This window comes from Pteropus medius, unplaced genomic scaffold (genome assembly GCF_902729225.1).
Source record: "Pteropus medius unplaced genomic scaffold, Ma_sr-lr_union100, whole genome shotgun sequence".
Lineage (NCBI taxonomy): Eukaryota > Metazoa > Chordata > Mammalia > Chiroptera > Pteropodidae > Pteropus > Pteropus medius.
In genome coordinates, this window is record NW_024348533.1 from 70,315 (window position 1) to 90,533 (window position 20,219).

Here is a 20,219-nt window from a genome sequence, read left to right on the forward strand (position 1 = left end):
CTCCCCTGGCACGTGAACCCATGCAAACTGGATGGGTGCGTTTACACCTTCTTCAGGTCCAGAGCTCTCATCAGATTCTCAAAGTCCATGACCCAAATATGGTACAAATCAGGCAGCAAGCCCTGAGAATTGTGACCGAGAGCCAAGCAAGAAAATTGGACGTTTAGTGAGGTGAGTTTTCATCATATAGCTGTCGTTTAAGCCTGCGGTACCTGCCACTCTTACATATCATTTCACTGTCACTGCAACCCTATGGCTTTGTATTAATACATCTATTTCATGGGTAACAAGTTCAAAGGTCACATGCAGGTTTCCTGACTGCATCACATAGGGAGGAAGCAACAGTTAAAAGGGTATAAGCCCAGTCTGTCACTCAGCCACTTCCCCTTATCCTGCCTCACAATCAATGCAATTAATCTGATTTTTTTGTTGTTTTGAAGTATTTTAATTTGGGTTCATGAAAGTCAAGAATAATCATTAGAATAAGGATATAGCCTGGGTCAGAAACAGCTACACTGTGAAAGTTGTTGCTCTCAATCAGCAAGAAGTATCTGTTCTGAGACAGAGTTTCTAGAAACAGAGCAGGGAAGCAGAAGCATAAAACAGCAAATACCTAGCCTCACCATCTCCTGGTCAAAGGAAAAAGGTAACTTTCCTATCAAAAAGATGATTCAGAGGCTCTAGAATGGGTAAACTTTTTCTATAAAGGGCCAGAGTATTTTCAGTTGTATGGGGCATATATGGTTAAAACCACTGTTAGTAACCCAGTACAAACACAGCCAGTGTGCTGCCCCCAGCCCTAGAGGCCAAGGAGTCACCTCACCCCCTCCCTTTATAGCCGACCTCCCCTCCAGCCACAGAAGGCCTACTTAGGAGAACAAGCAGGAGAGAGTAGCTTTACAAGCATAAACTTTAGTGCCAGACTCCACCATTCACTTAGCTGTAAATTTGGGGCGAATTACCCTCTCTGCACCTGTGTCCCCATCTGCAAAATGAGTGTAATGATATTTCAAAGGTAGTTGTGAGGTTTAAAAGAGCTTATTTGTGTAAAAGGCTAAAAAGAGTACCTGACACATAGTAAAGACAATAGTTAAGTTTTATTGTTATTACGGGAGCAGAGGAATGGAAACCAACACCCCCACAGTCCATGCCACTCACAACCCATCAGGTTGCAGTTGAGTAGATGCAGCTACTTCCTTGTAGATGACGGAACAAGGGGTGAGGCCCACTCCTTCACCGAACTCCCAAACCAGTCAAAACTGTTCAGGACTCATCTGGGGAAGGGAGTTCGTGAACTTGAATATTAGCATCAAACCAAGGACTCTGCTCACAAAGACGCAAAATCACGATAGAGCAGTCCATAAGAAGTTTATTGCGTCTTCATGACACTACAATGTAGAGACTCTTCTCCCAGAGGAGGGTCTTCCAAAGACAGGGAACTACTGTCCGGATGAGTTGCTCATTTGTCATTTTCATAGGCGGCTGGATTCTTCCTCTTGGATTTTTCAAACTCCTCAGTCCCCCATGTGTAGACAAGATAAAATGCTACGAACGCTTTAAAAATCAAAAGTAAGAGTAAGCAGTGAGCACATGTAAAACATTACCACTGATTCTGCCCTCCTGTCTCTAGTTTTCAAAAAACCACTTTTAAACTAGATGACCAAGAAAAGTTACATTACACACCCATTTTATAGGTGATGGAAAGAAAAGGGTCTACCCAGGAAATTTTGTCATCAAACCTTCCCTAGCTTTTCCCTCCCAGTTGCACATCAAGTATTTTATTGAGATAATTAACATAACAAAGTTCACCAATTAACCATTTTGAAAGTGTACACTTCTGTGGTTTTTAGCAAATTCACAATCTTGTGCAACTACCATCACTATCTGCTGCACATTCAACACAAAACAGTTCACTGCTAAGAAGTGGGTAAAGATGACCTCAGAAGGAGACGCTGGGGTCACACAAGTGACCTTGGCCATTTAACATTTAAATGCTGTGATTCAGTTTCCTCATCTGTAAGATGGGGAGGATGATATGACTAGCTCAAGGGCCTCAGGGAATTTTCAGTGAGAAAACGTGTGCGTATGGCGAGCGCTTGTTGACGGGCCCTGCAGTTAGCACTGTTGACGGGGCACTCACGCGGCGCGGCGCGAAGGATGGACGCCTGAATGCGGCGCAGCATGTTGGGGATGCCCTTGCTGAAGTAGTGCGGGAAGGCGCGCTGCTCGAAGGGCGACAAGCTGTAGGTGATCACATGCCGTACCCGCGACAGCTTCCCGAACTCGCGGCCCATGGTGGCGGCAGCGCCTGCAAGACCGAGGGCGCACAGGTGCTTGTTTCAGTCCGGGACGCGCCGCCCCCACCCCGACAGGCCCTCCCCGGCGCTCTTCATCCTCCCCAGCCCAAGCGGCGCCCCCACCCTCCCACGGGCCATCAGGACCGTGCCACGGGACCCTAATACTGCACCTGGGTCACCTTGCCCTCCGGAGTCTCGGAAGGCACCGGTCTCCGTCCGCCACTTCCGGTGGGGGCGGAAGCTGCTCCAGGAGGCCGTGAAGTCACTTCCGGGGGGTACCATTTTCCTGCTGTCTCCGGGGAAGGTGCGGTTGGCCCCCGTTCTGGATGGAAGTGCCCTGGCTGCGCGACCTTGTGGGTGGGCGGTGTCTGGGCGGGGGTACGTGGGTCCTACCCCAAGACGAGGGTTCTACAGGTTTTGGGGCCCGAGGCGCCACCTCTGGCCCTCATCGTTCTTATCTGTGGAGCCGCAAGAAGCAGCCGGGTACAGAGGGGGGCAAAGAAGTGATGAGAAAGGGGCCAGGTGACCTCGAGGGCCGCACTGCCCTCCAGTGTGAGTCCTCCAACTGCGGAGAGCGCTCCTGAGGCCGGAGTCGATGCTGCCGCACAGCAGCGAACGCGACGTTTTCTTCAGTCTGGTGCTGTAGCTAAAATCGGGTTCTTTTCAAACCATCAGCGACCCCAGTACCAAAATCAGAGACTCAGATCTGAGGCTTCTCCTGCCCATCGCTGCCTGAGAATCCACTGGCAGGGTGTACTTTCCCAGCATAAAATAAAGACGTTTTCTCAAATTCAACACGAGAGTCCCCAAATAAATGTCAGGTCTTTTGGCAATAAGGGGGGAAGCAGGAGGCTACCCCCGCGGCAGCCAGCTCGCCCCATCACGTCACCGATATGGTTTGGCCTGGAGTCGGTTGGGAGTGGGGGAGAGGCGAGGAACGTTACAGTATTTTCGGAAAGTACTTTCTGCTTAGGGTTGCTCCTGTCCTGAGCAGCTGACTGACTCTTCTACTTGATATAGTGTCTGTAAAGGTTTTGTTCATGGAATTGCTGGCCATATGTAATCTAGGACTACGATCTTGTTCAACAGTTCGTGTTTTATAACCCTGCTTCCCAGCCACAGGCCAGAGAGGCTTGGCAGGCTAGGGACTTAGTTTGCAAACATATCTCAGTTTTATCAGCCAAAGTACCGCACACACTGGTTCTGTATCTTGTACCATGGCTGTGGGTTGCCTTTCTGCCAGCACAGTCTCCTTACATGACACGATATCGCCTCATTTCGGCTGTTCATGGTGCAACTTTGTCTCCGTTTTCTAAAATATAATCTCTAGCCTGGTCTCAGCTCCAAGGTAACAACATAAATACTTAAAACAGTTAAGAACAAAACACCCTAGGAAATTCTACCACCATTTGGGTGATTAATAAAAAATAAAAAAAATAAAACTTTCATGTATTTTCTAGGACCTGTAAACATCTTTAAACCTTTCAACCAAAACATGTATTGGTGAATTGCAAACCAAACAAAGACATCAAGATATATTTTTAAATGAGTCAGGGTTAAAAGTGACGTCCTTTTTTAAGCATATTGCAGTATTCCAAGTCCATATTCTATCCTAAGCTACCTAGGAAAACTGGGCAACCTAACAGTTCTCTGCTCCTTGGAATTTCAATGCCAGTTGTGACTTTCTCTCACCTTCCAAATCAACATGGAGTAAATAATTCTTCTAAGCACCTGAAAGTGGGAGAATTGGTGAGGATGAAGGGAGAGCAAGAGTAAACCCAACACCATAAATTGCATAACAACAGATCTGCATATCATCATGAATAATCAGCTTTTCCAGGTGCTTCAGAAATTTCAGCAAGCGCCTAAGGAACATTTTAAGAATCTTAATCTCCTAAAAAATGAGTGGTTTTATTTTAAGATCATTCCTCAATTTCTCTTAGCCTTTCAGCTACAAAGCTAGTGCATTAGTATAATAATTTTGAAGGTTTTAAATGCCAGGAAAAGGGGAGAGAAAAGCCAAATAATCAAATAAATCTGTATGTAATGAGGGCAAATTGGATAAATAAGGTGTTAACAGCTGCTTGATATACAGCTGATAAAAACTATCTTCAGCGAGGATCCCTCGAGGTCTGCCCCACCCACACATCTAAAATTTATTTAAGAGATCAACCTAAGTTCTTCCTGGCTTTGAGGAAGACAGGTTTGGTTGTGCTCCTTGCTAGTTCTTCCAAGACATGGCGCTTCCTAGCAAGCTCTTTTTTTGGTTTTGCTGCTTTTCCTGGCTGTGTTTTCCTACTTGCCTTGGTTTTCAGGCTGCTAGGGGAGAATCCCAGATTGCAGCTCGTGCTGAGTTAGACTCTGACACTGAACCTTGGTCCTTGTTGCAGTCTCTTGATGGGAGAGACAGAGCTGGCCTCTTTCCCCCTCTCTTCAAGGTCCTATATAATGGGCAAGGTGGGTCCCCTAGGCTGCAGCCAGACTCCAGAGCTTTGCGCTACATGAAGAGGCTCTATAAAGCATATGCTACTAAGGAAGGGATCCCTAAATCCAACAGAAGTCACCTCTGCAACACTGTTCGGCTCTTCACCCCCTATGTCCAGCACAAACAGACTCCTGTGGACCAGATGACAGGTGTGTAGGAGCAGATTGGTTAATGGGTGGAGGAAAGTTGATAGACTTGGCTGCATTTCAATCACAGAAGGGAGCTGGGCCTTGCTCCTTGAGTTGCACGATACTCAGTATCCAAATTCAAGCAAATCTGGTACTTGGTCTCATTGTTTCTTTGAATGCCCTCATGGGCTAAGGTGGGCTAATATGATAGAATTTTAGAGCTGGGAGAGAGTTAATGGCTGTAAAGGCCGAGGAAAGTGCTACTGGAGAAGATTAGCATCTTGTCCAAGGTCACAAAATCAAGGCTGGAAACCAGGTATTTTGACTTCCAGTTGCTTATTCTCCTCGTTCTACCAGTGCTGGCCTGAAAATGTGCCTAAGATATCTCATAGCTATTGGTGTGCTTTGTTACACAGGCTGTTTTTCCCTTATTTGTAGCTTAAGGAAAACTTAAGTCCTGATTTGGAACAGTAGGTCCTTCCTCACAAGAACAAAGTGTTAGTCAACAGTTTGACTCAGCACCTTAGTGTGTGAAAGGGGAAATGCTTTAAAAAACTATATTCACTAGCTCATGATTCTAACCCAACGGGTCAATTGTGGCTGTTTAAAACCCTTCCTCCTTCCTTGATGTTCCATTTTATTATAGTGGTTTTTAGAGCCTCCATGTGTTGTCAATCTCAAGTGTTTCAAATTAACTTAAACAATTGAGCTTTCTTTATTGATTCCAACCATTAGGGCTTAGAATGTCTATCTTCTTAACAAGCTTAGTAAATGTTTTAATCAGTTTTCCCTCTAGAGACTCTCCAAGAGAAAACTCCTAATTAGCTTCCTCTGTTTGGAGCTAATTCATCACCAAAGCTGTTCCGACTTTCTAGTGATAAAATATCCACTTGTAGTTGCTGGGAATTAGCTATAGTACCAATTACCTGCATTTTTTGTATAACCATCCCCCTCCCGCTTTGAGACTTGAGGAAGTGGGAAAAGAGACGGGAGAAAGCACATCTCGAAGTCCTAATTCCTTGATTTGACTTCCTATTATGTTTGATTTGTATTCAAGCACTACTGGTGGATTGTTTTCTCCCCAGGAACCATTTCATCAGTGGACCTGCTGTTTAACCTGGATCGTGTTACCGCTGTGGAGCACTTACTCAAGTCAGTCTTGCTATACACTTTCAACCACTCAGTTTCTTTTCCCTCTGCTGTTAAATGTGTCTACAACCTGGTGTTGAAAAAGACAGAGTCTTCTAGCAAGACGCCCCCTAGAGCTCCACACTCTTTTACCTTTAACTCACAGTTTGAATTTAGAAAGAAATACAGATGGGTTGAAGTTGATGTGACCACTCTCCTTCAGCCTCTAGTGGCCTCCGACAAGAGAAATATTCACATGTCTGTAAATTTTACATGTGTGAAAGACCAGCTGCAGCATCCTTCAGCACAGGGCGGTCTGTCAAACTTGCCTCTTCTGGTACCCCCCTCTCTGCTTTTGTATCTGAACGACACAAGTGCTCAGGTGTATCACAGCCGGTATTCCCTACACTATAGAAGGAGACCCTCACAGGCTCCTGACCAGAAGAGAGGTCTGTCTGCCTATCCCCTGGGAGAAGAGGCTGCTGAGGGAGTAAGGTCCTCCCGTCACCGCAGAAGTCAGAAAACTGTCAACTGGGAACTGAAGAAGCCTCTGGTTCCAGCTTCTTTCAATCTGAGCGAATACTTCAAACAGTTTCTTTTTCCCCAAAATGAGTGTGAGCTCCATGATTTTAGACTTAGCTTTAGTCAGCTGAAGTGGGACAACTGGATAGTGGCCCCGCATAGATACAACCCTCGATACTGTAAAGGGGACTGTCCCAGGGCCGTTGGGCACCGATATGGCTCTCCAGTTCACACCATGGTGCAGAACATCATCTATGAGAAGAAGCTGGACTCCGCGGTGCCAAGACCGTCATGTGTGCCCGCCAAGTACAGCCCTTTGAGTGTATTGACCATTGAACCTGATGGCTCAATTGCTTATAAGGAATACGAAGATATGATAGCTACTAAGTGCACCTGTCGTTAATATATGGTTCTCTAAACTTGAACCTTGAGCCTCTTTGGCACAGTAAATGCCCCGTGCCTATCCGTGCTTTCAGGAGAAAGCCTCATAGTCAAGTCTCTAAATGTTATTCGGAGTGTCTTGTCTAAGGAGGAACCTGTGTGGATTAGCACATTCGGTGGCATCTATCAGTGTGAAGAGACAACACCTGCCTTTTTTATTTCTGTGTAAATTAATGTGATTATTTTGGAGAGCTTTAATTTTTTTTTCCTTGAGCAGACTTTTTTGATGTTAAAAAACTTAATTAGCGTTAATCTAATTGGAATTGCAGCTCTAAATAGACAATTCAATGTTGTAGTCTTATTTAATGGAAGAATACATTTCTATCAGTGGCATAGATTTTCTGTGTGTGTGTTTATTAAAGATTGCTTTTATATGATCATTTGGGGGCAGAGGAAGTGTGCCTAATAGCTAGTCTTGGCTCCATGTTTGATCTCTTTCAGAGTAAAAGAAGCTAACTTATTTACCTAAATCCTGATGAAGTGAGGTTCAATAGAATTAGTATGCAAAGAACCCATTTCTGTTGTATTAGTATGGCTCCTACACAATATACTAACTCCACTCATTAGATAGCTTGTATAAATTGGTTGATTTACACCAAGCAATATAACATTTCCTTTTATTTAAAAGAAATTGCCTTGAAGATTTTTTCCAAGAAAATGCAATATTCAAGATTTTTTAAAATGTATTTTCTCCTTTATATATGTAAAGTCTCTGACCCTATGGAACAAAGTGAAGGAGCATTTTTGTTTTGTTTTGTTTCGCTTATTTTTGCCGATTTCCCTCAGCTCCCATCACTCCACCCCCACGTATTTTTTTCAGGTGGGTTTAGGACTATTCCCACTAAACCAAGCTGGCAGTGACTAGTTATATTACCGAATGGGTCTCTTTTGTAGATGAGGGCTTATCTGTGGGTATCTAGTAAATGTACCTTGAGAGATCCCAGGGGGCGCGGAGTTAAGGCTGATGCAGTGGTTTCTGCTTCAGAGTTTCCAAAACCCTAGTCTACAAACCAAAAGTAACTCCTAGGTGCAAGCAGTATTTTCCATCCCTGTAAATGATCTTTTCTTACTCTTTATTCTCAAAAGAAGTCAGATGGGATTTTTGTAGGGATCATGTTGAACCTGTAGGTCAGTTTGGGGAGTATTGCCTTAACAATGCTAAGTCTTCCAATCCATGAGTGTGGGATGGTTTTCCCTTTATTTAGATTTTTCAACATTTTATAGTTTTCGAGTATAAGTTTTGCACTTTTTTAAAAATTTATTTCTAAATGCTGAGAAATAAATTTTTTAAAATGCTTTTTAAAAAGCATTTTTTAAAATTTATTTCTAAGCATTTTATTCCTTTCGCTGCTAGTATGAATGGAATTGTTAATTTCATTTTTGGATTGTTTCCTGGTGCATACACATTACAAATCTTCACATACTGACATAAAGGCTGTTTGCTCATGATTTTTTTCCTCTCAAAAATGTTTTCAGGAAAATAGGACTCAGAACTTTTAGGTGGCCCAGTTTCCAAATAACTTTACTGTCTTGTGTAACTTGAGTCATTATTCTTTTGTAAATGAGGCTGCGAATCTAAGAGATAGTGTTTCAAGGGTTTTATATCAACTTCTTTAATTCTTAGGAGTAAAAAATGCCTGGAATGGAAAAGGCATAAGTAATAGTGGCACTATACAATTAAACTTATTTGAAAGTAAGTCTCGCTTAAATATGGCTGTTTTCAAATGGAGCACATGAAATATATATATCAAAATATATATATCAAATATGTATCAAGGATTCCTCATAGTTCTTCGATTACCCTAAACTGACTTTTTTTACGGGAATTCGTTTTTGTTTTGTTTTTTTTTCATGGCCTAGTTCTGTGGCTGAATGTGGAATGTGGTCGGCAATTGAAAGGTTTCGAAAAGAAGAAAATAAAAGGGTAGTTCTGATGGAAGTGTCAGGGTCAGTGCCAAAATGGGGAGCAGAAAAATAGTTCATCCTCGTAGGTAAATTCTAAAATTGACTTTAAAACATTTTTGTAAATTGCTCAAAAAAAAAAAACAAAAAAACTACCAAACCACTTTTGCACAGTGTTTTGATGCTGTTGAAGAATTATAAGAATTATAAGTTTGGCTTTTTTTTTCCTATTTTTTTAGGATTTAACTGTAAATTTAGTTTAATAAGACTGTTAATATTCAGGGCCGATATATCTGCTAAATGTAAACTTCAAAGATTCTCTTCTACACAATTGAGGATATACTAGTCTTCCTACTTGCCTCCTCCATATGGAACCTGTTTTTCTTGGCTTACTCTTATAAAAGCTGCCACTTTAGAAACTAAATGAGAAAGGACAGCAGCGATTTAAATCTGGAAATTCAAGGATGAGGCCATATCTGCCTTAAACAGATGCATTCAGCTTTGGTATTTAGTCCAGATGAGATACGAGGTCCCTTTAATGCGATGAGTGCCTTACTAGGCCAGGGAACAATGGGGCATGTCAGAAGCTGGTTTTACATTTGGTTCTGAGTTTCCTGCACTTTATCGGTTTAAATCAATTCCCAGGTTATGCTGAATACTTTTGTGTTTTACTAATCGACTTCAAGGTCAGCAACCACTGGGACTTGGTTCAGAGCTCAGTTCAGATGGTCTGAAGGAAAAATGAAGTTGCTTTTTCGTGGGTTAAAGGAGGAAGCATTCATGATTATATAGGGCATAAAAGAAAAGTGTTCAGGTGGAAGAACTTGGTGTATAGCAAAACTTTAGTCAATTTTAATTTGTAATTTTGAAGGGATTGCAACTTATAAAATGACAAATGAAGTGAAATTAAAACATTTAAAATGTTCTTTTAGAGAATGTCAGTCCCCAAAACATTCCTTAAATATATAGGTTGGCTGAATGCATTGATACTAAAGTATGCTGTTTTAGCCGTTAACTATTGTCTAAATAAAAGGAAAAATAAACACAAGCAGGGAATCGACACTTCATCTTTTACCAGAATTGAGGAGTCACGTAGGTTCTCTCTTCTGGTAGTTAATTACTCCCTGATGTCCTTCCTAAACCGCAGCTTTACTGGTCAATTTTTGGAAAGCACTTTGCTTGATTTTTCAGTAAGCCCAGGACAATTTCATTATCCATTTGAAGAACAGAATTTTACAGATGGCCTGACAGTATTTCTTTGTCCTACCTTACTATGTAATGCAATTTGTATGGGAGAATCGAGTAATTAGATGTGTGTGAATTAGGCTCAGCTGTACATTTTGGGATCTTAAATACTTAGCGAATGGTTTAGAGTCATTTATAGACCTGTCTTTGGTGCTGGTGTCTTTCCACATTGCAATGTTATGACAGGCAGTGTTGAGTTCACAGCCTGTGCCTGGATGTCATTTTGGCTTTCTCAGAAATAATTAGCTCATTGCATAAATATTTATTGAACACCGACTATGGGCCAGGTGCTGCGTATGGTTAGAACAGCGTCTACTGTTCTCAGCTCCATGAAAGATATATTACCTATCAGTCACAGAGACTTCTTTTTATTATCCTAAGTTCCATCAGTGAACATTTGTCACCACGGAACATTTCTGTGGAGGAATACATTTTGGGGTGGTACTACATAAAGCAGGCTGAATGAATCCAAATTATCTTGCCTTTAGATTAGAATATTTTTAATTAAACTTTTATTCTAAGATAATAGATTTACATGCAATCGTAAGAAATCATAGATCTCGTGTATCATTTATCCAGTCCCCTCAATGAAAACGTCTTGCAAAAGTATAGCATACTATCACAGTTAGGATACTAACAGTGATATAATATATTCATGAAACTGCTTGGGACAAGAAAATGCTGATCCTAATGTCAATAAGTGTTGATATCCCTGATGGAATTAATAGTTCACATTTTTTTCATCAACCATTTTACCTCTACCCTTAAAACTCTGAGCCCTTTAAAATTTATTTTTTCATTATTTATTGGGCACATACTACACATCAGTTACTCTTCTAGAGGCCGGTGTCCTCATGGTAAATAAGAGAGACATGGTGCTTGCTCTCAGGGGGCTCGTATGACAGTGGGGAGAGACAGGCAGTGAAATCACATGCGGAACCTCTAGGCCAAACAAGCTGAGGTGAGAACAAACTTGTATTCTAAGAACAGAAGAAGCTGGGTGTGACTGGAAAGCGAGAAAGGAGCAGGAATGAATGAACTGGTGAACAGGTGGGAGGCGATGAGGTCGAAGGAGCAGACAGACCAGACGGTACAAGACCAGTGCACAGGAATTCAGTTTTTAAGCCAAGAGCAGTAGGAAGCCATTGACAATGTTTAGTCAGGGGTCTGAAATAATTGAGTCTTTTTTTTTTTTTTTTTTAAAGATCACTCTAAGTGTTCTATGTAAGTTGTTCAGCAGAGACTAGTCTGAAGCAGAAGGACCTTTTGGGTTTTCAGGGGCTATCGTCATAGTCCCAGGTGAGGGATGATGCTGGCCTGGACTACGGCAGTGGAGGTAGGGATGCAGAGAAGTGAACTTGGAATTTATTTCCTTGGCTCTTCTCTTTGTTATTTGGCCTATCTCTCTGAGGTTGTAGGATGGCAACCTTCTAGAAAGAAGAAACCTATGTTCTTATGGTGAAAGGAAAGGATAAACTGTGTCCCAGTCCCTGGCTTCATATTTCCATCCAAGTGAGGTGATTCTTAATTATATTGTTTTTTGTTCTGGTTTTTTTTTTTTCCTTCTCGCATTATTTCTTGTGAGTTTTGCTTTGTTTCTGTTTGTTTTGGTCTTTGTCTTTCATGTTGGAAACTCTTCTCAAATGTCTTTTGTTGTCCATCTGTAAGTGTAAGGCACTAGAAAACTGTTGGAAGCTGTGCAGGACAGGATGGGGTGTGGTGATTAGAAGGCTGTGGTTCGAGGCTTCTGTAAGATTCTCTAGGTGTCTCTACAGAAGCTTATCCAATCTTCTTGTGGGAGGAATATAGGGCAAAGATATACACTTAGCTGCCAGTGGTCTTAGAGCCAAGGAGTACAAGGGGCTATGAGCTTTCCCCTAATCCATTTTTATCCCAGTGCTGGACTGTTGCCCCCAACCGTCTCCATGTCTGGAGTTCACTTGCCTGGAGTCTCTTGATTCAACTCTTCCACAGAATCAACCCCTAGTTTCCTGCTGGGTTGCGGGAGGAGCGGTCATCTAGCTGCTTGGGATGGGGAGTGTACATTGGGGTCCAGTGGTTCCATCTACAGACTCAGCCAATACCCACCCATGGACTGTCATAGTTGGTACTGCTGCCTTCCATGGCATATGACATCTTCATTTCCTGAGCTTCCCTGGGGTTCTGTGGTGTGACCCAGCTAGCTTCCCATTGATATCCACACCCAGCAGGTTTAGGTTTCCTTTTTAATTAGTTCTGCTCACTCTTCCAGCCAATATCCAGCTTCCAAAACTTTGTTCCCACTCATCTGCTGTGCTCTGCTCACCTGTCCTTTGCCCCATGAGTATATTTGATATTCACGTGTTCTGAGGTTGGTGGGAGGGAGTAAAGTCATGTGTTCAGTTCTCTGAGTCAAAAAGGGATATTTCTAGAAGCACCATGTAAAGTCATTGTTTAAACGTCTGCTTAGAGAAAAATGGATAAGAAAAGTGTCTAGCAAATTGTAATCCCTTTGCGACTTGCAAAGAACTTTCTACATGCTCTCTATTTGATGGCTTCCTTTACCTTTTCCATCTCATCCTTGTCCAGTCAGTTTGGGGTAAGAAAAGTAGACGTATTTCTAAGGCAGGAGCACATCTAGTATTTGGACTGCATATCATATTTGACATAAAAAAGTACCTCATTGGATGGTATAACTAGCAGGGCCAAATGACTTGCCAATAAGTCATCTCAAATTTTGCCTAAATGTAGGAAAACTGAGTTCAAATGTACCTTTAGAAAAGAGAAAAACAGGCTTAACAGTTTATTAAAGTCAAAATAAAAGTTAATGTGCCAGCTTCCATTGCATCATTTGCCAGGAAAATTTCTGCTGTGAACTTGGCAAATCATTGCATGATCAGAGGAGAAAGTGACCAGGATCACAGGTTTTCATTGTGTTCATGCCCTTGACCATGACCAGTTTGTAAAATATTTGTAAAGGGCTAAAGCAGGGTTGTGGAGATTAAGGAATCTTGGAGACTTACTGATCGATGCCACACAGTGAGCACTTCCTGGAATTGGAGGGGTCATGACTTCATCTTACACAGGTCCTTCTCCAGCAAAATGACAAGTAAATGAGATAAAAAGTACCCCCAACAGAGCAGCACTGGGTTTATTCCTGCTCATTGAGATCATACTAGGGAGAGAAAGAGCAGGCACATGCCAGGGAAAAGAGTAGAGTAATTAAAAGCATGAGACCTGGAACCACCCTGGCTATAACTTTGGGCAGATGAATTAATCTCTCTGAATCGAGTCTCCTTATCTGTAAAATGGGGATAATAATAGTACCTATTAAATAAGGTTATATAATAGTAATAATATATAATAATATCTTTTAAATAATAGTACGTATTAAATGAGTTAATACATGTAAAGAGCTTAGAACAATGTCTAGCAAATAGATTCTCACTGAGGGCTTTTATTCCCATGACTAAGATGCTCTCAAGCTGTGCTGTCCAATACAGCAGTCACTAGGTACATGTGGCTATTGAGCATTTGAAATGCGGTTCATCAAAATTGAGATGAGCTGTGAAAGTAAAATACACACCAGATCTCAAAGACTTCATATGAATATAAGAATGTAAAATAGCTCATTTTGTGATGTTGATTACACGTTGTAGTGATAATATTCTGACATGGTGGATCTATTTGGATATATTAAATATGTACATAGATTTAATATATATTAAAATCTATTTTACCTGTTTTTACTTTTTTAATGTGGCTGGTAGATAATTTAAAACTACATATGTGGCTTATATCTCTACTGGGCAGCACAACCGTCTCTTCCTCGAATGATGTCACTCTTAACTCCTCCCTAATATTGCCTCCCAAGAAAGAGCTTACGATACTTCATATATTTATTACCTAATTACATAATATATTTATTACCTGATCTGATACATCTCCCACCTCCTATGCAATAGCTTCCTCTTTTGAATATTGATTCTCGAATGTTCTTTTTTTTCCCACTATTGAACTGCCTGAGCATGATGGCATCACTGATAGTAAAAGGTGAATCACAGCTCTCCCTGATGAAAACAGTCATAGTCCGAGAAGTGAGGCACAGATGGAGATATATGTAGAACACCCTGTAATTTCCTGTAGCTACTTCTGGAGTGCAGTTCTCAGGCGCCCTACCAGACAAAGGAACTAATAGAACATAGAACTCTGCCCACTGGGAAGACGCTGGACCCAGTTCTTCCAAAGTTCTTTTCCTTTCACAAAACTACACACATGAAGCTGAGAACTCCCACGTAGGTACACATGTGGTGTCAGGACTGGGATATGCCCTCACTTGATAGGTCCTGAGAATGATTTAAGTATTTTCATTATGATTTCATCAAGTCAGATTGAAATTAGTTAACAGGTTATATACTTTTGAATGGACCCCTTTTGTATTACTGCTAAATACTCTGATTTTTAAAATAATTAAATTCATCTACAATTGTAATTTTTAAAAAGTTGTGCGACCTGTGTGCATATGACTATCAGAACATGTGACCCATAGATAAACCTGAGATCATGTGGCTCGCCAGGTGTTTTTAGGTCTGTGGCAGATGGTGCTTTGAACTAATAGTTAAACTAGTGAGAATATGTGAGCTTTCTTTCTGCATTTAGAGACACACACTTAAAATACCAGGGTGGTTAGATCTCGTGGAGGCCATCTCTTGCTTTGTATATGAAGATTTTGAGCAGAAAAGGCCAACGTCAGTGACAACTGTTAACTGTGTGTGTATCTGTGTGTATAGCCACACATATACAGACAGAGATAAATCCATACATAAAAGTCACCATTTTAAAGTGTACAGTTTAGTGATTTTTAGTCTTTAGTGACTTTTAGCACAACTCACGATGTTGTGCACCACTGTCTAATTCTAGAACATTTTCATCATGTTCCATCAAAAGGAAACTTTATACCAATTACTCAGACCCTATCCTCGCCTCCTTCCAGCCCCTGGCAACCACTAACCTGCTTTCTGCCTTTATGGATTTGCCTATTCTGGATACTTCATATAAATAGAATAATACATTGTCTGGTTTCTCCCACTTAGTGTAACATTTTCAAGATTCATCCATGTTTTAGTAGCATGTATCAGTACTTCGCTTCTTTTTATAACTGAATAATATTCCATAGTATGAAAATGTGACATTTTGTTTATCCCTTCATCTGTTTATGGCCATTAGGGTTGTTTCTACTTTCCAGCTGTTATGAATAATGCTGTTACAAACATTCACATGCAGGTTTTTGCATGAACATATGTTTTCCATTCTCTTGGTTATATACCTAAGAGTGGAATTGCTAGGTCATATGGTAACTCTGTTTGTTTGATGAACTGACAATTTCCAAAGCAGCCGCACCATTTTATATTCCCACCTGTGGTGCGTGAAAATTCTGATTTCTCTACATCCTTGCTAATAACACTTAATGTCTTTTTCATTATAGCTATTCTAGTGGGTATGAAGTGGTACCTCACTGTGGTTTTGATTTACATTTGATGTCGAACATCTTTTCATGTGCTTGTTGGCCATTTGTATATCTTCTTGGGAGAAAGGTCTATTCAAATCCTTTACCCATTTAAAAAATTAGATTATTTGTCTTTTTATTGTTGAGCTGTAAGCCATTGAGTGCATTAAGGTGAATCTAATTTAGAAAAAGCATTCACTGCTCTAGGAAGACCAGAGGGTTTCAGTGTGACTTTATTGACTTCATTTTTAATTCCTTTCGAGTACTTAATCATTTTGAAAAGAACCCATGTTCATAGACTAGTTCATCTGTGAACTAGGACCTACTGCTATCACTAATAAAGATTATGAATCTAATCCTAAGAAACAATGCAGAAGGTTTGGAAATCCAAATGAACTCTCTTTGGAATCCTTGCTTCCGTCCATGGCAGCAGCTCTCCAGACCTCTCTTTGCTGTGCCCAAGTGAGTGACTAAAGCAATCTGCTCTGAAAAAAAAGTAGCCCCTTCTACCATGGTAAGTCATGACGTTTTGTTAAAACCACTCAAAGGCAGAAGTGAAACAGCAATTGTAGAGACCCCAAGGAAATGACCAGTCTAGGATCTAATGCTACTTTAAAGCTCGTTTCTCCCAGTGAAAGCTGATGATGAGTCTGAACATGGGCAGAGCCACCAGGCCCTCCAAGGGGGGCTGATGGCAGAGTAGAGACGGATTTCCAGCAAGAGCAGGAAGGAAGGATGCTGCTAACTTCCCTTCTGGCTCTTGGCTCCTAGGATATGTGTCCTCTGGCTCAAACCTTAAGCTATGGGCCAGTTGGTACACGGACGCTCAATAAGTGCTTGCTAATTAAGCAATTCCTTTTACACAATCACTTCCATAGGAGGGCCACTTGGCACCTACAATGCTGTTTGTATAGACTCTCCCTCACACCTCCCCGAAATATGTGCATGTGTGCACATGTGTGTGTGTGGGTCCTAGTTCACATAAGTGGGTCCGAGAGACTGAGGCCATTCTTGGAAAGTTGCTACCACCTGTGAACTCAGAATGGAGGAATGACATAGCTGCTCTCCTGAAATCAGGTCTCCTTCATGCACTCATTCAACAAGCACTGATGTTAGTTCTGAGCTTGGGACTGTTAGGGCTGGTCCTTTCCTTCAAGAGCTCACTGTCTGTCCAGTGGGGCAGACAGACAAGTCAGTGACTATATGTGCTACAGTGAAGTGTTACATGGAGCAGAGAATAATTAACTCCACCTAGGGGTATCAAGGAAAGCTTCACTGAGGAGGTGATACTTGGCTCAGGGATTGTGATGCGGCCTTTACCAGGGACTTTTGCTAGTGGGAGAGGGGAAAAAAAGAGGGAACTTATCATATGCCAAGCCCTCTATGGGGGGCAGCTATAGGGTAGGAAAGCAGACGTGCCTTGGTCTGACATCAGCTTAGTCTTTTGGCTCATGCTCGTGTGAAAAAAACAGGTAGAATCCAGGTCAACCCACTTTAGTGCAGGAATAGGAAAAAGCGACTGATCTCCAAATTTTCTTGCCTTTGATTTTATGTTGGTCAAGGGAAATCTTGTTTTTGTTTTTATAGCAAATGTTTATGACTTTGGACCAGGAACTTGCCTGCCTTGTGTTTCTCCTGCACGGCTTTATCCTGTTTCCTGAGTTGCTAGTTTTGAGACTGTGAAAGACTTATTAGAGGGTGCCAGCCACATCAAAGGGCAGGGAGGCATCCCCCAGCTTCTGGGCAGCCATGGGAGAGCTCTCTTGCCCTCTTGCCTAGTGGTTACTTCTTCCAAGGAAAGAGTAGCTCCGAATACACAAATCTGGCTAGATTTTCTCCTGTCTAGCACTGGCACCCCAATGTAAATAGGTGTCTTGGCTCTCTATAGGAAAATTCTTAATTTCAAGCAATACCAACTAGCTGTGCCTGACTCACTCAAAAAAGGAATGTGTTGCCAGGAGGCCTGGTGGTTCACAGAATGACCAGAAGGCTGGAGGACCAGGCTCTGAAAATAGGCAGGAACCAAAGGAGGATGGGCAGCCAGAGCAGGAGACAGGCTAGGACCCCACTGTCACTGCAGACCCCCACTTCATAGTTTCTCCCTGTCCCTGTGTCTCTATGTCACTCACCTGAGAGTCCCAGTCCCTGGCAGGAGCATTGAGTCCAAGTCTCAGGCTGGGCTGGCTTTCAAAGGAGGGGGAGGGTTCTGACTCCCCCAGACCTACACAGTATGGGAGGCCCCCCAAGAAGGACGCGTTCAGATGTACACTGCAGCCCTGTTTGTGGGAATAGTGAGCCGAGTTCAGGAGAGGAGCTACCAACAGCAGGAGCAATACCCCTGGTGTTTGGGACAATCCTTAGAGAGAAAATTGGGGCAAGGATTTAGTTGAGAGTATATTCCCCATGGGAGAAGCTGAAGTGAGGAATAATAATGATAACTGACACCATTTACAAATGGCCTACTGTGAGTCTGGCACTGAATATACATGATGAAATCTCACTTCATCTTTATGTGGTGAATATGTGGTGGTACAGCTGCTTTACTAATGAGTGGGTGGAGGTTTGGGAAGGCTGGGATACCTCCAGGGTCCTACAACTACTGGCATGTACACTTAGGCCTGCCAGGTGTTGGACTCACACTCTCTTTCTCCCTATGCTGGTTTCCCTCTACCTGGGATACACTGTTCCATGGTGAGAAATCACAGGGTGGCTGATGAACCTGTGTGGATCCATCTCTGCCCTTCCAGGCAATTGCTGCTCGTTGCTATTTGCCCCAGAATTCCTTTGGTGTCACCCAATTAATAGACACATCCCGCCTTCATCTTGCTATGTGATTTGCTAGAAGTCAAAAGTAACTTTCTACTATTTTCGGTTTAACTTCTCTTGATGCTTTCTTGAAAGTACAAAGAGCTACCAACTAGATCGTGTGTCTGTGTGTGTGGTCACATGTACCCCTGGCAGGGCCCTAAAAACACACAGACATAATGGATGCCAGATATACGCATTCAGAGGTTTTAGAATGAAGTTTCTTCCACGTGAGTCCCTGACTAGATATGTCAGTTAAAATCACCAAGATTTTCTAAGTGAACGCTAAGGACATGCATTATGTTTCTAGAATGAACTGCCAAAACTCATCCCACATGTACACGGCACACTGTGAGCAGTCTTGCCCCAAGTCCTATACACAGTTTCCATGTGCAGCCCTGGGCCCAGAGCTCTAGAATTGAATTATTCTCCCATTGAAAATGATGACCAGGTGACTCCTTGGCAGGCAGAGACCTGGGAGAGTTAGCTCAAACAGAAGGGCACTTTTAAGAACAGGGCTTTTTGGAGACTGTATCACTCCTTTGTCAGGACTTGAACACAGAGCGGGCAGTCTGACCATTCCTGCACTTGAGCCAGCTTTTGCCCTCTCTGGACAATGCCATTGGTTGTCTGCTTCAGAGCCTGTTAATTTCTATACTTGAGAACCAAAATGAAACATAGGGAACAGTTTTCAGTTGGGTCCCAGGAATCCAGAATATCAAAGTAAAAAAGCTCACAAGAACTTATCTGTCCTGGGTCCACTGGAATAGGCAAGAGAGAATCCAAATTCATCTAACTCGTTTATCCTTACTTGTCCACGGATGTGTGGGTAACATCTGAATGAGGGCAGACCAGAGGGATGGAATGGTCCCATGCCTGGGGTTTGGAGCCAGGCTAGAGGAGAAAAAGCTGAGTTACTATGAGCAAATGGAACAGAGAGAGGCTGGAGTGTCACCCTGTGTCTATAGGGAAAAGGTGATAATACGTGTCCTCAATAAGAATGTGACAACCCAGCATTCCTTTCCGGGAACTGCTGATCTGAAAGGGAACTTTGGTTCAATCCCTGGGACAATCAGTCCCTACCCAGAGGCCTTGCCTGTCAGAAGCCCCCACAGGAGATGGTGAGCAGCATTCTCCCTGCATTTTTCTTCTTTGTGGCCGCCTTCTTATAAAGTCCTATCTTTGGACGAGTGTGGTGAATTCAGTGTATAATTAAAAAGCAAACAAACTTGCCCCAAGGGAACATTTATAATTTAAATAGACATTTGTGTATAAGCAATGATTCATGCTTTGTTGTATTTCCAAAAATAGACAACGTGATTTTGTTGAAAGATTTCTGGCCTCTAACGTACTTTAACCAATATATGACCATCTCTGAATTATTAAGGCAGCTAAGTAGCTGCTGTCTAAAAGAAAGATATACCTGCTCCAACCATGATTAGAGATTCACTGCTACTGCAAACAAAGTCAAAAGGCATACATTTGGAAAAATATTTGCCACACATAGGGGAAAAAAAATGTTAATTGCCTTAATATATAAAGACATCTTACAAATCAATAAGAAAGACTAATAATCCAATAGAAAAATGGGCAAAGGATATGGACAGATCACAGAAGTTAATACAAATGGCTTTTAAATGCACGAATGATATGCAATTTCATTTATTTAAACAAATGTAAATTTAAAAATGAGATCCTATTTTCACCTTCCAGATTTCAGAGGTCAAAATTTGATAATGTACTATATTAGGACATAGGAAAATGAGCATGCTCATATATTG

General features: G+C 42.0%; 2 protein-coding genes across 2 annotated transcripts; one reads left to right on the plus strand and one right to left on the minus strand.

Moving 5' to 3' along the window:
* Window positions 1–1,078: 1,078 nt before the first annotated feature.
* Window positions 1,079–2,625, minus strand: UQCRQ (ubiquinol-cytochrome c reductase complex III subunit VII). The gene is made up of 3 exons (XM_039879919.1): window positions 2,468–2,625; window positions 2,141–2,308; window positions 1,079–1,554 (listed from the first exon to the last, which is right to left on the minus strand). The coding sequence occupies exons 1-3, from the start codon at window positions 2,577–2,579 to the stop codon at window positions 1,460–1,462; spliced, it is 375 nt and encodes a 124-aa protein (XP_039735853.1). The 5' UTR covers window positions 2,580–2,625; the 3' UTR covers window positions 1,079–1,459.
* A 71-nt stretch (window positions 2,626–2,696) lies between these two features.
* Window positions 2,697–7,323, plus strand: GDF9 (growth differentiation factor 9). The gene is made up of 2 exons (XM_039879918.1): window positions 2,697–4,931; window positions 5,996–7,323. Exons 1-2 carry the CDS (start codon window positions 4,535–4,537, stop codon window positions 6,961–6,963), a joined length of 1,365 nt encoding a protein of 454 aa, XP_039735852.1. The 5' UTR covers window positions 2,697–4,534; the 3' UTR covers window positions 6,964–7,323.
* Window positions 7,324–20,219: the final 12,896 nt, after the last annotated feature.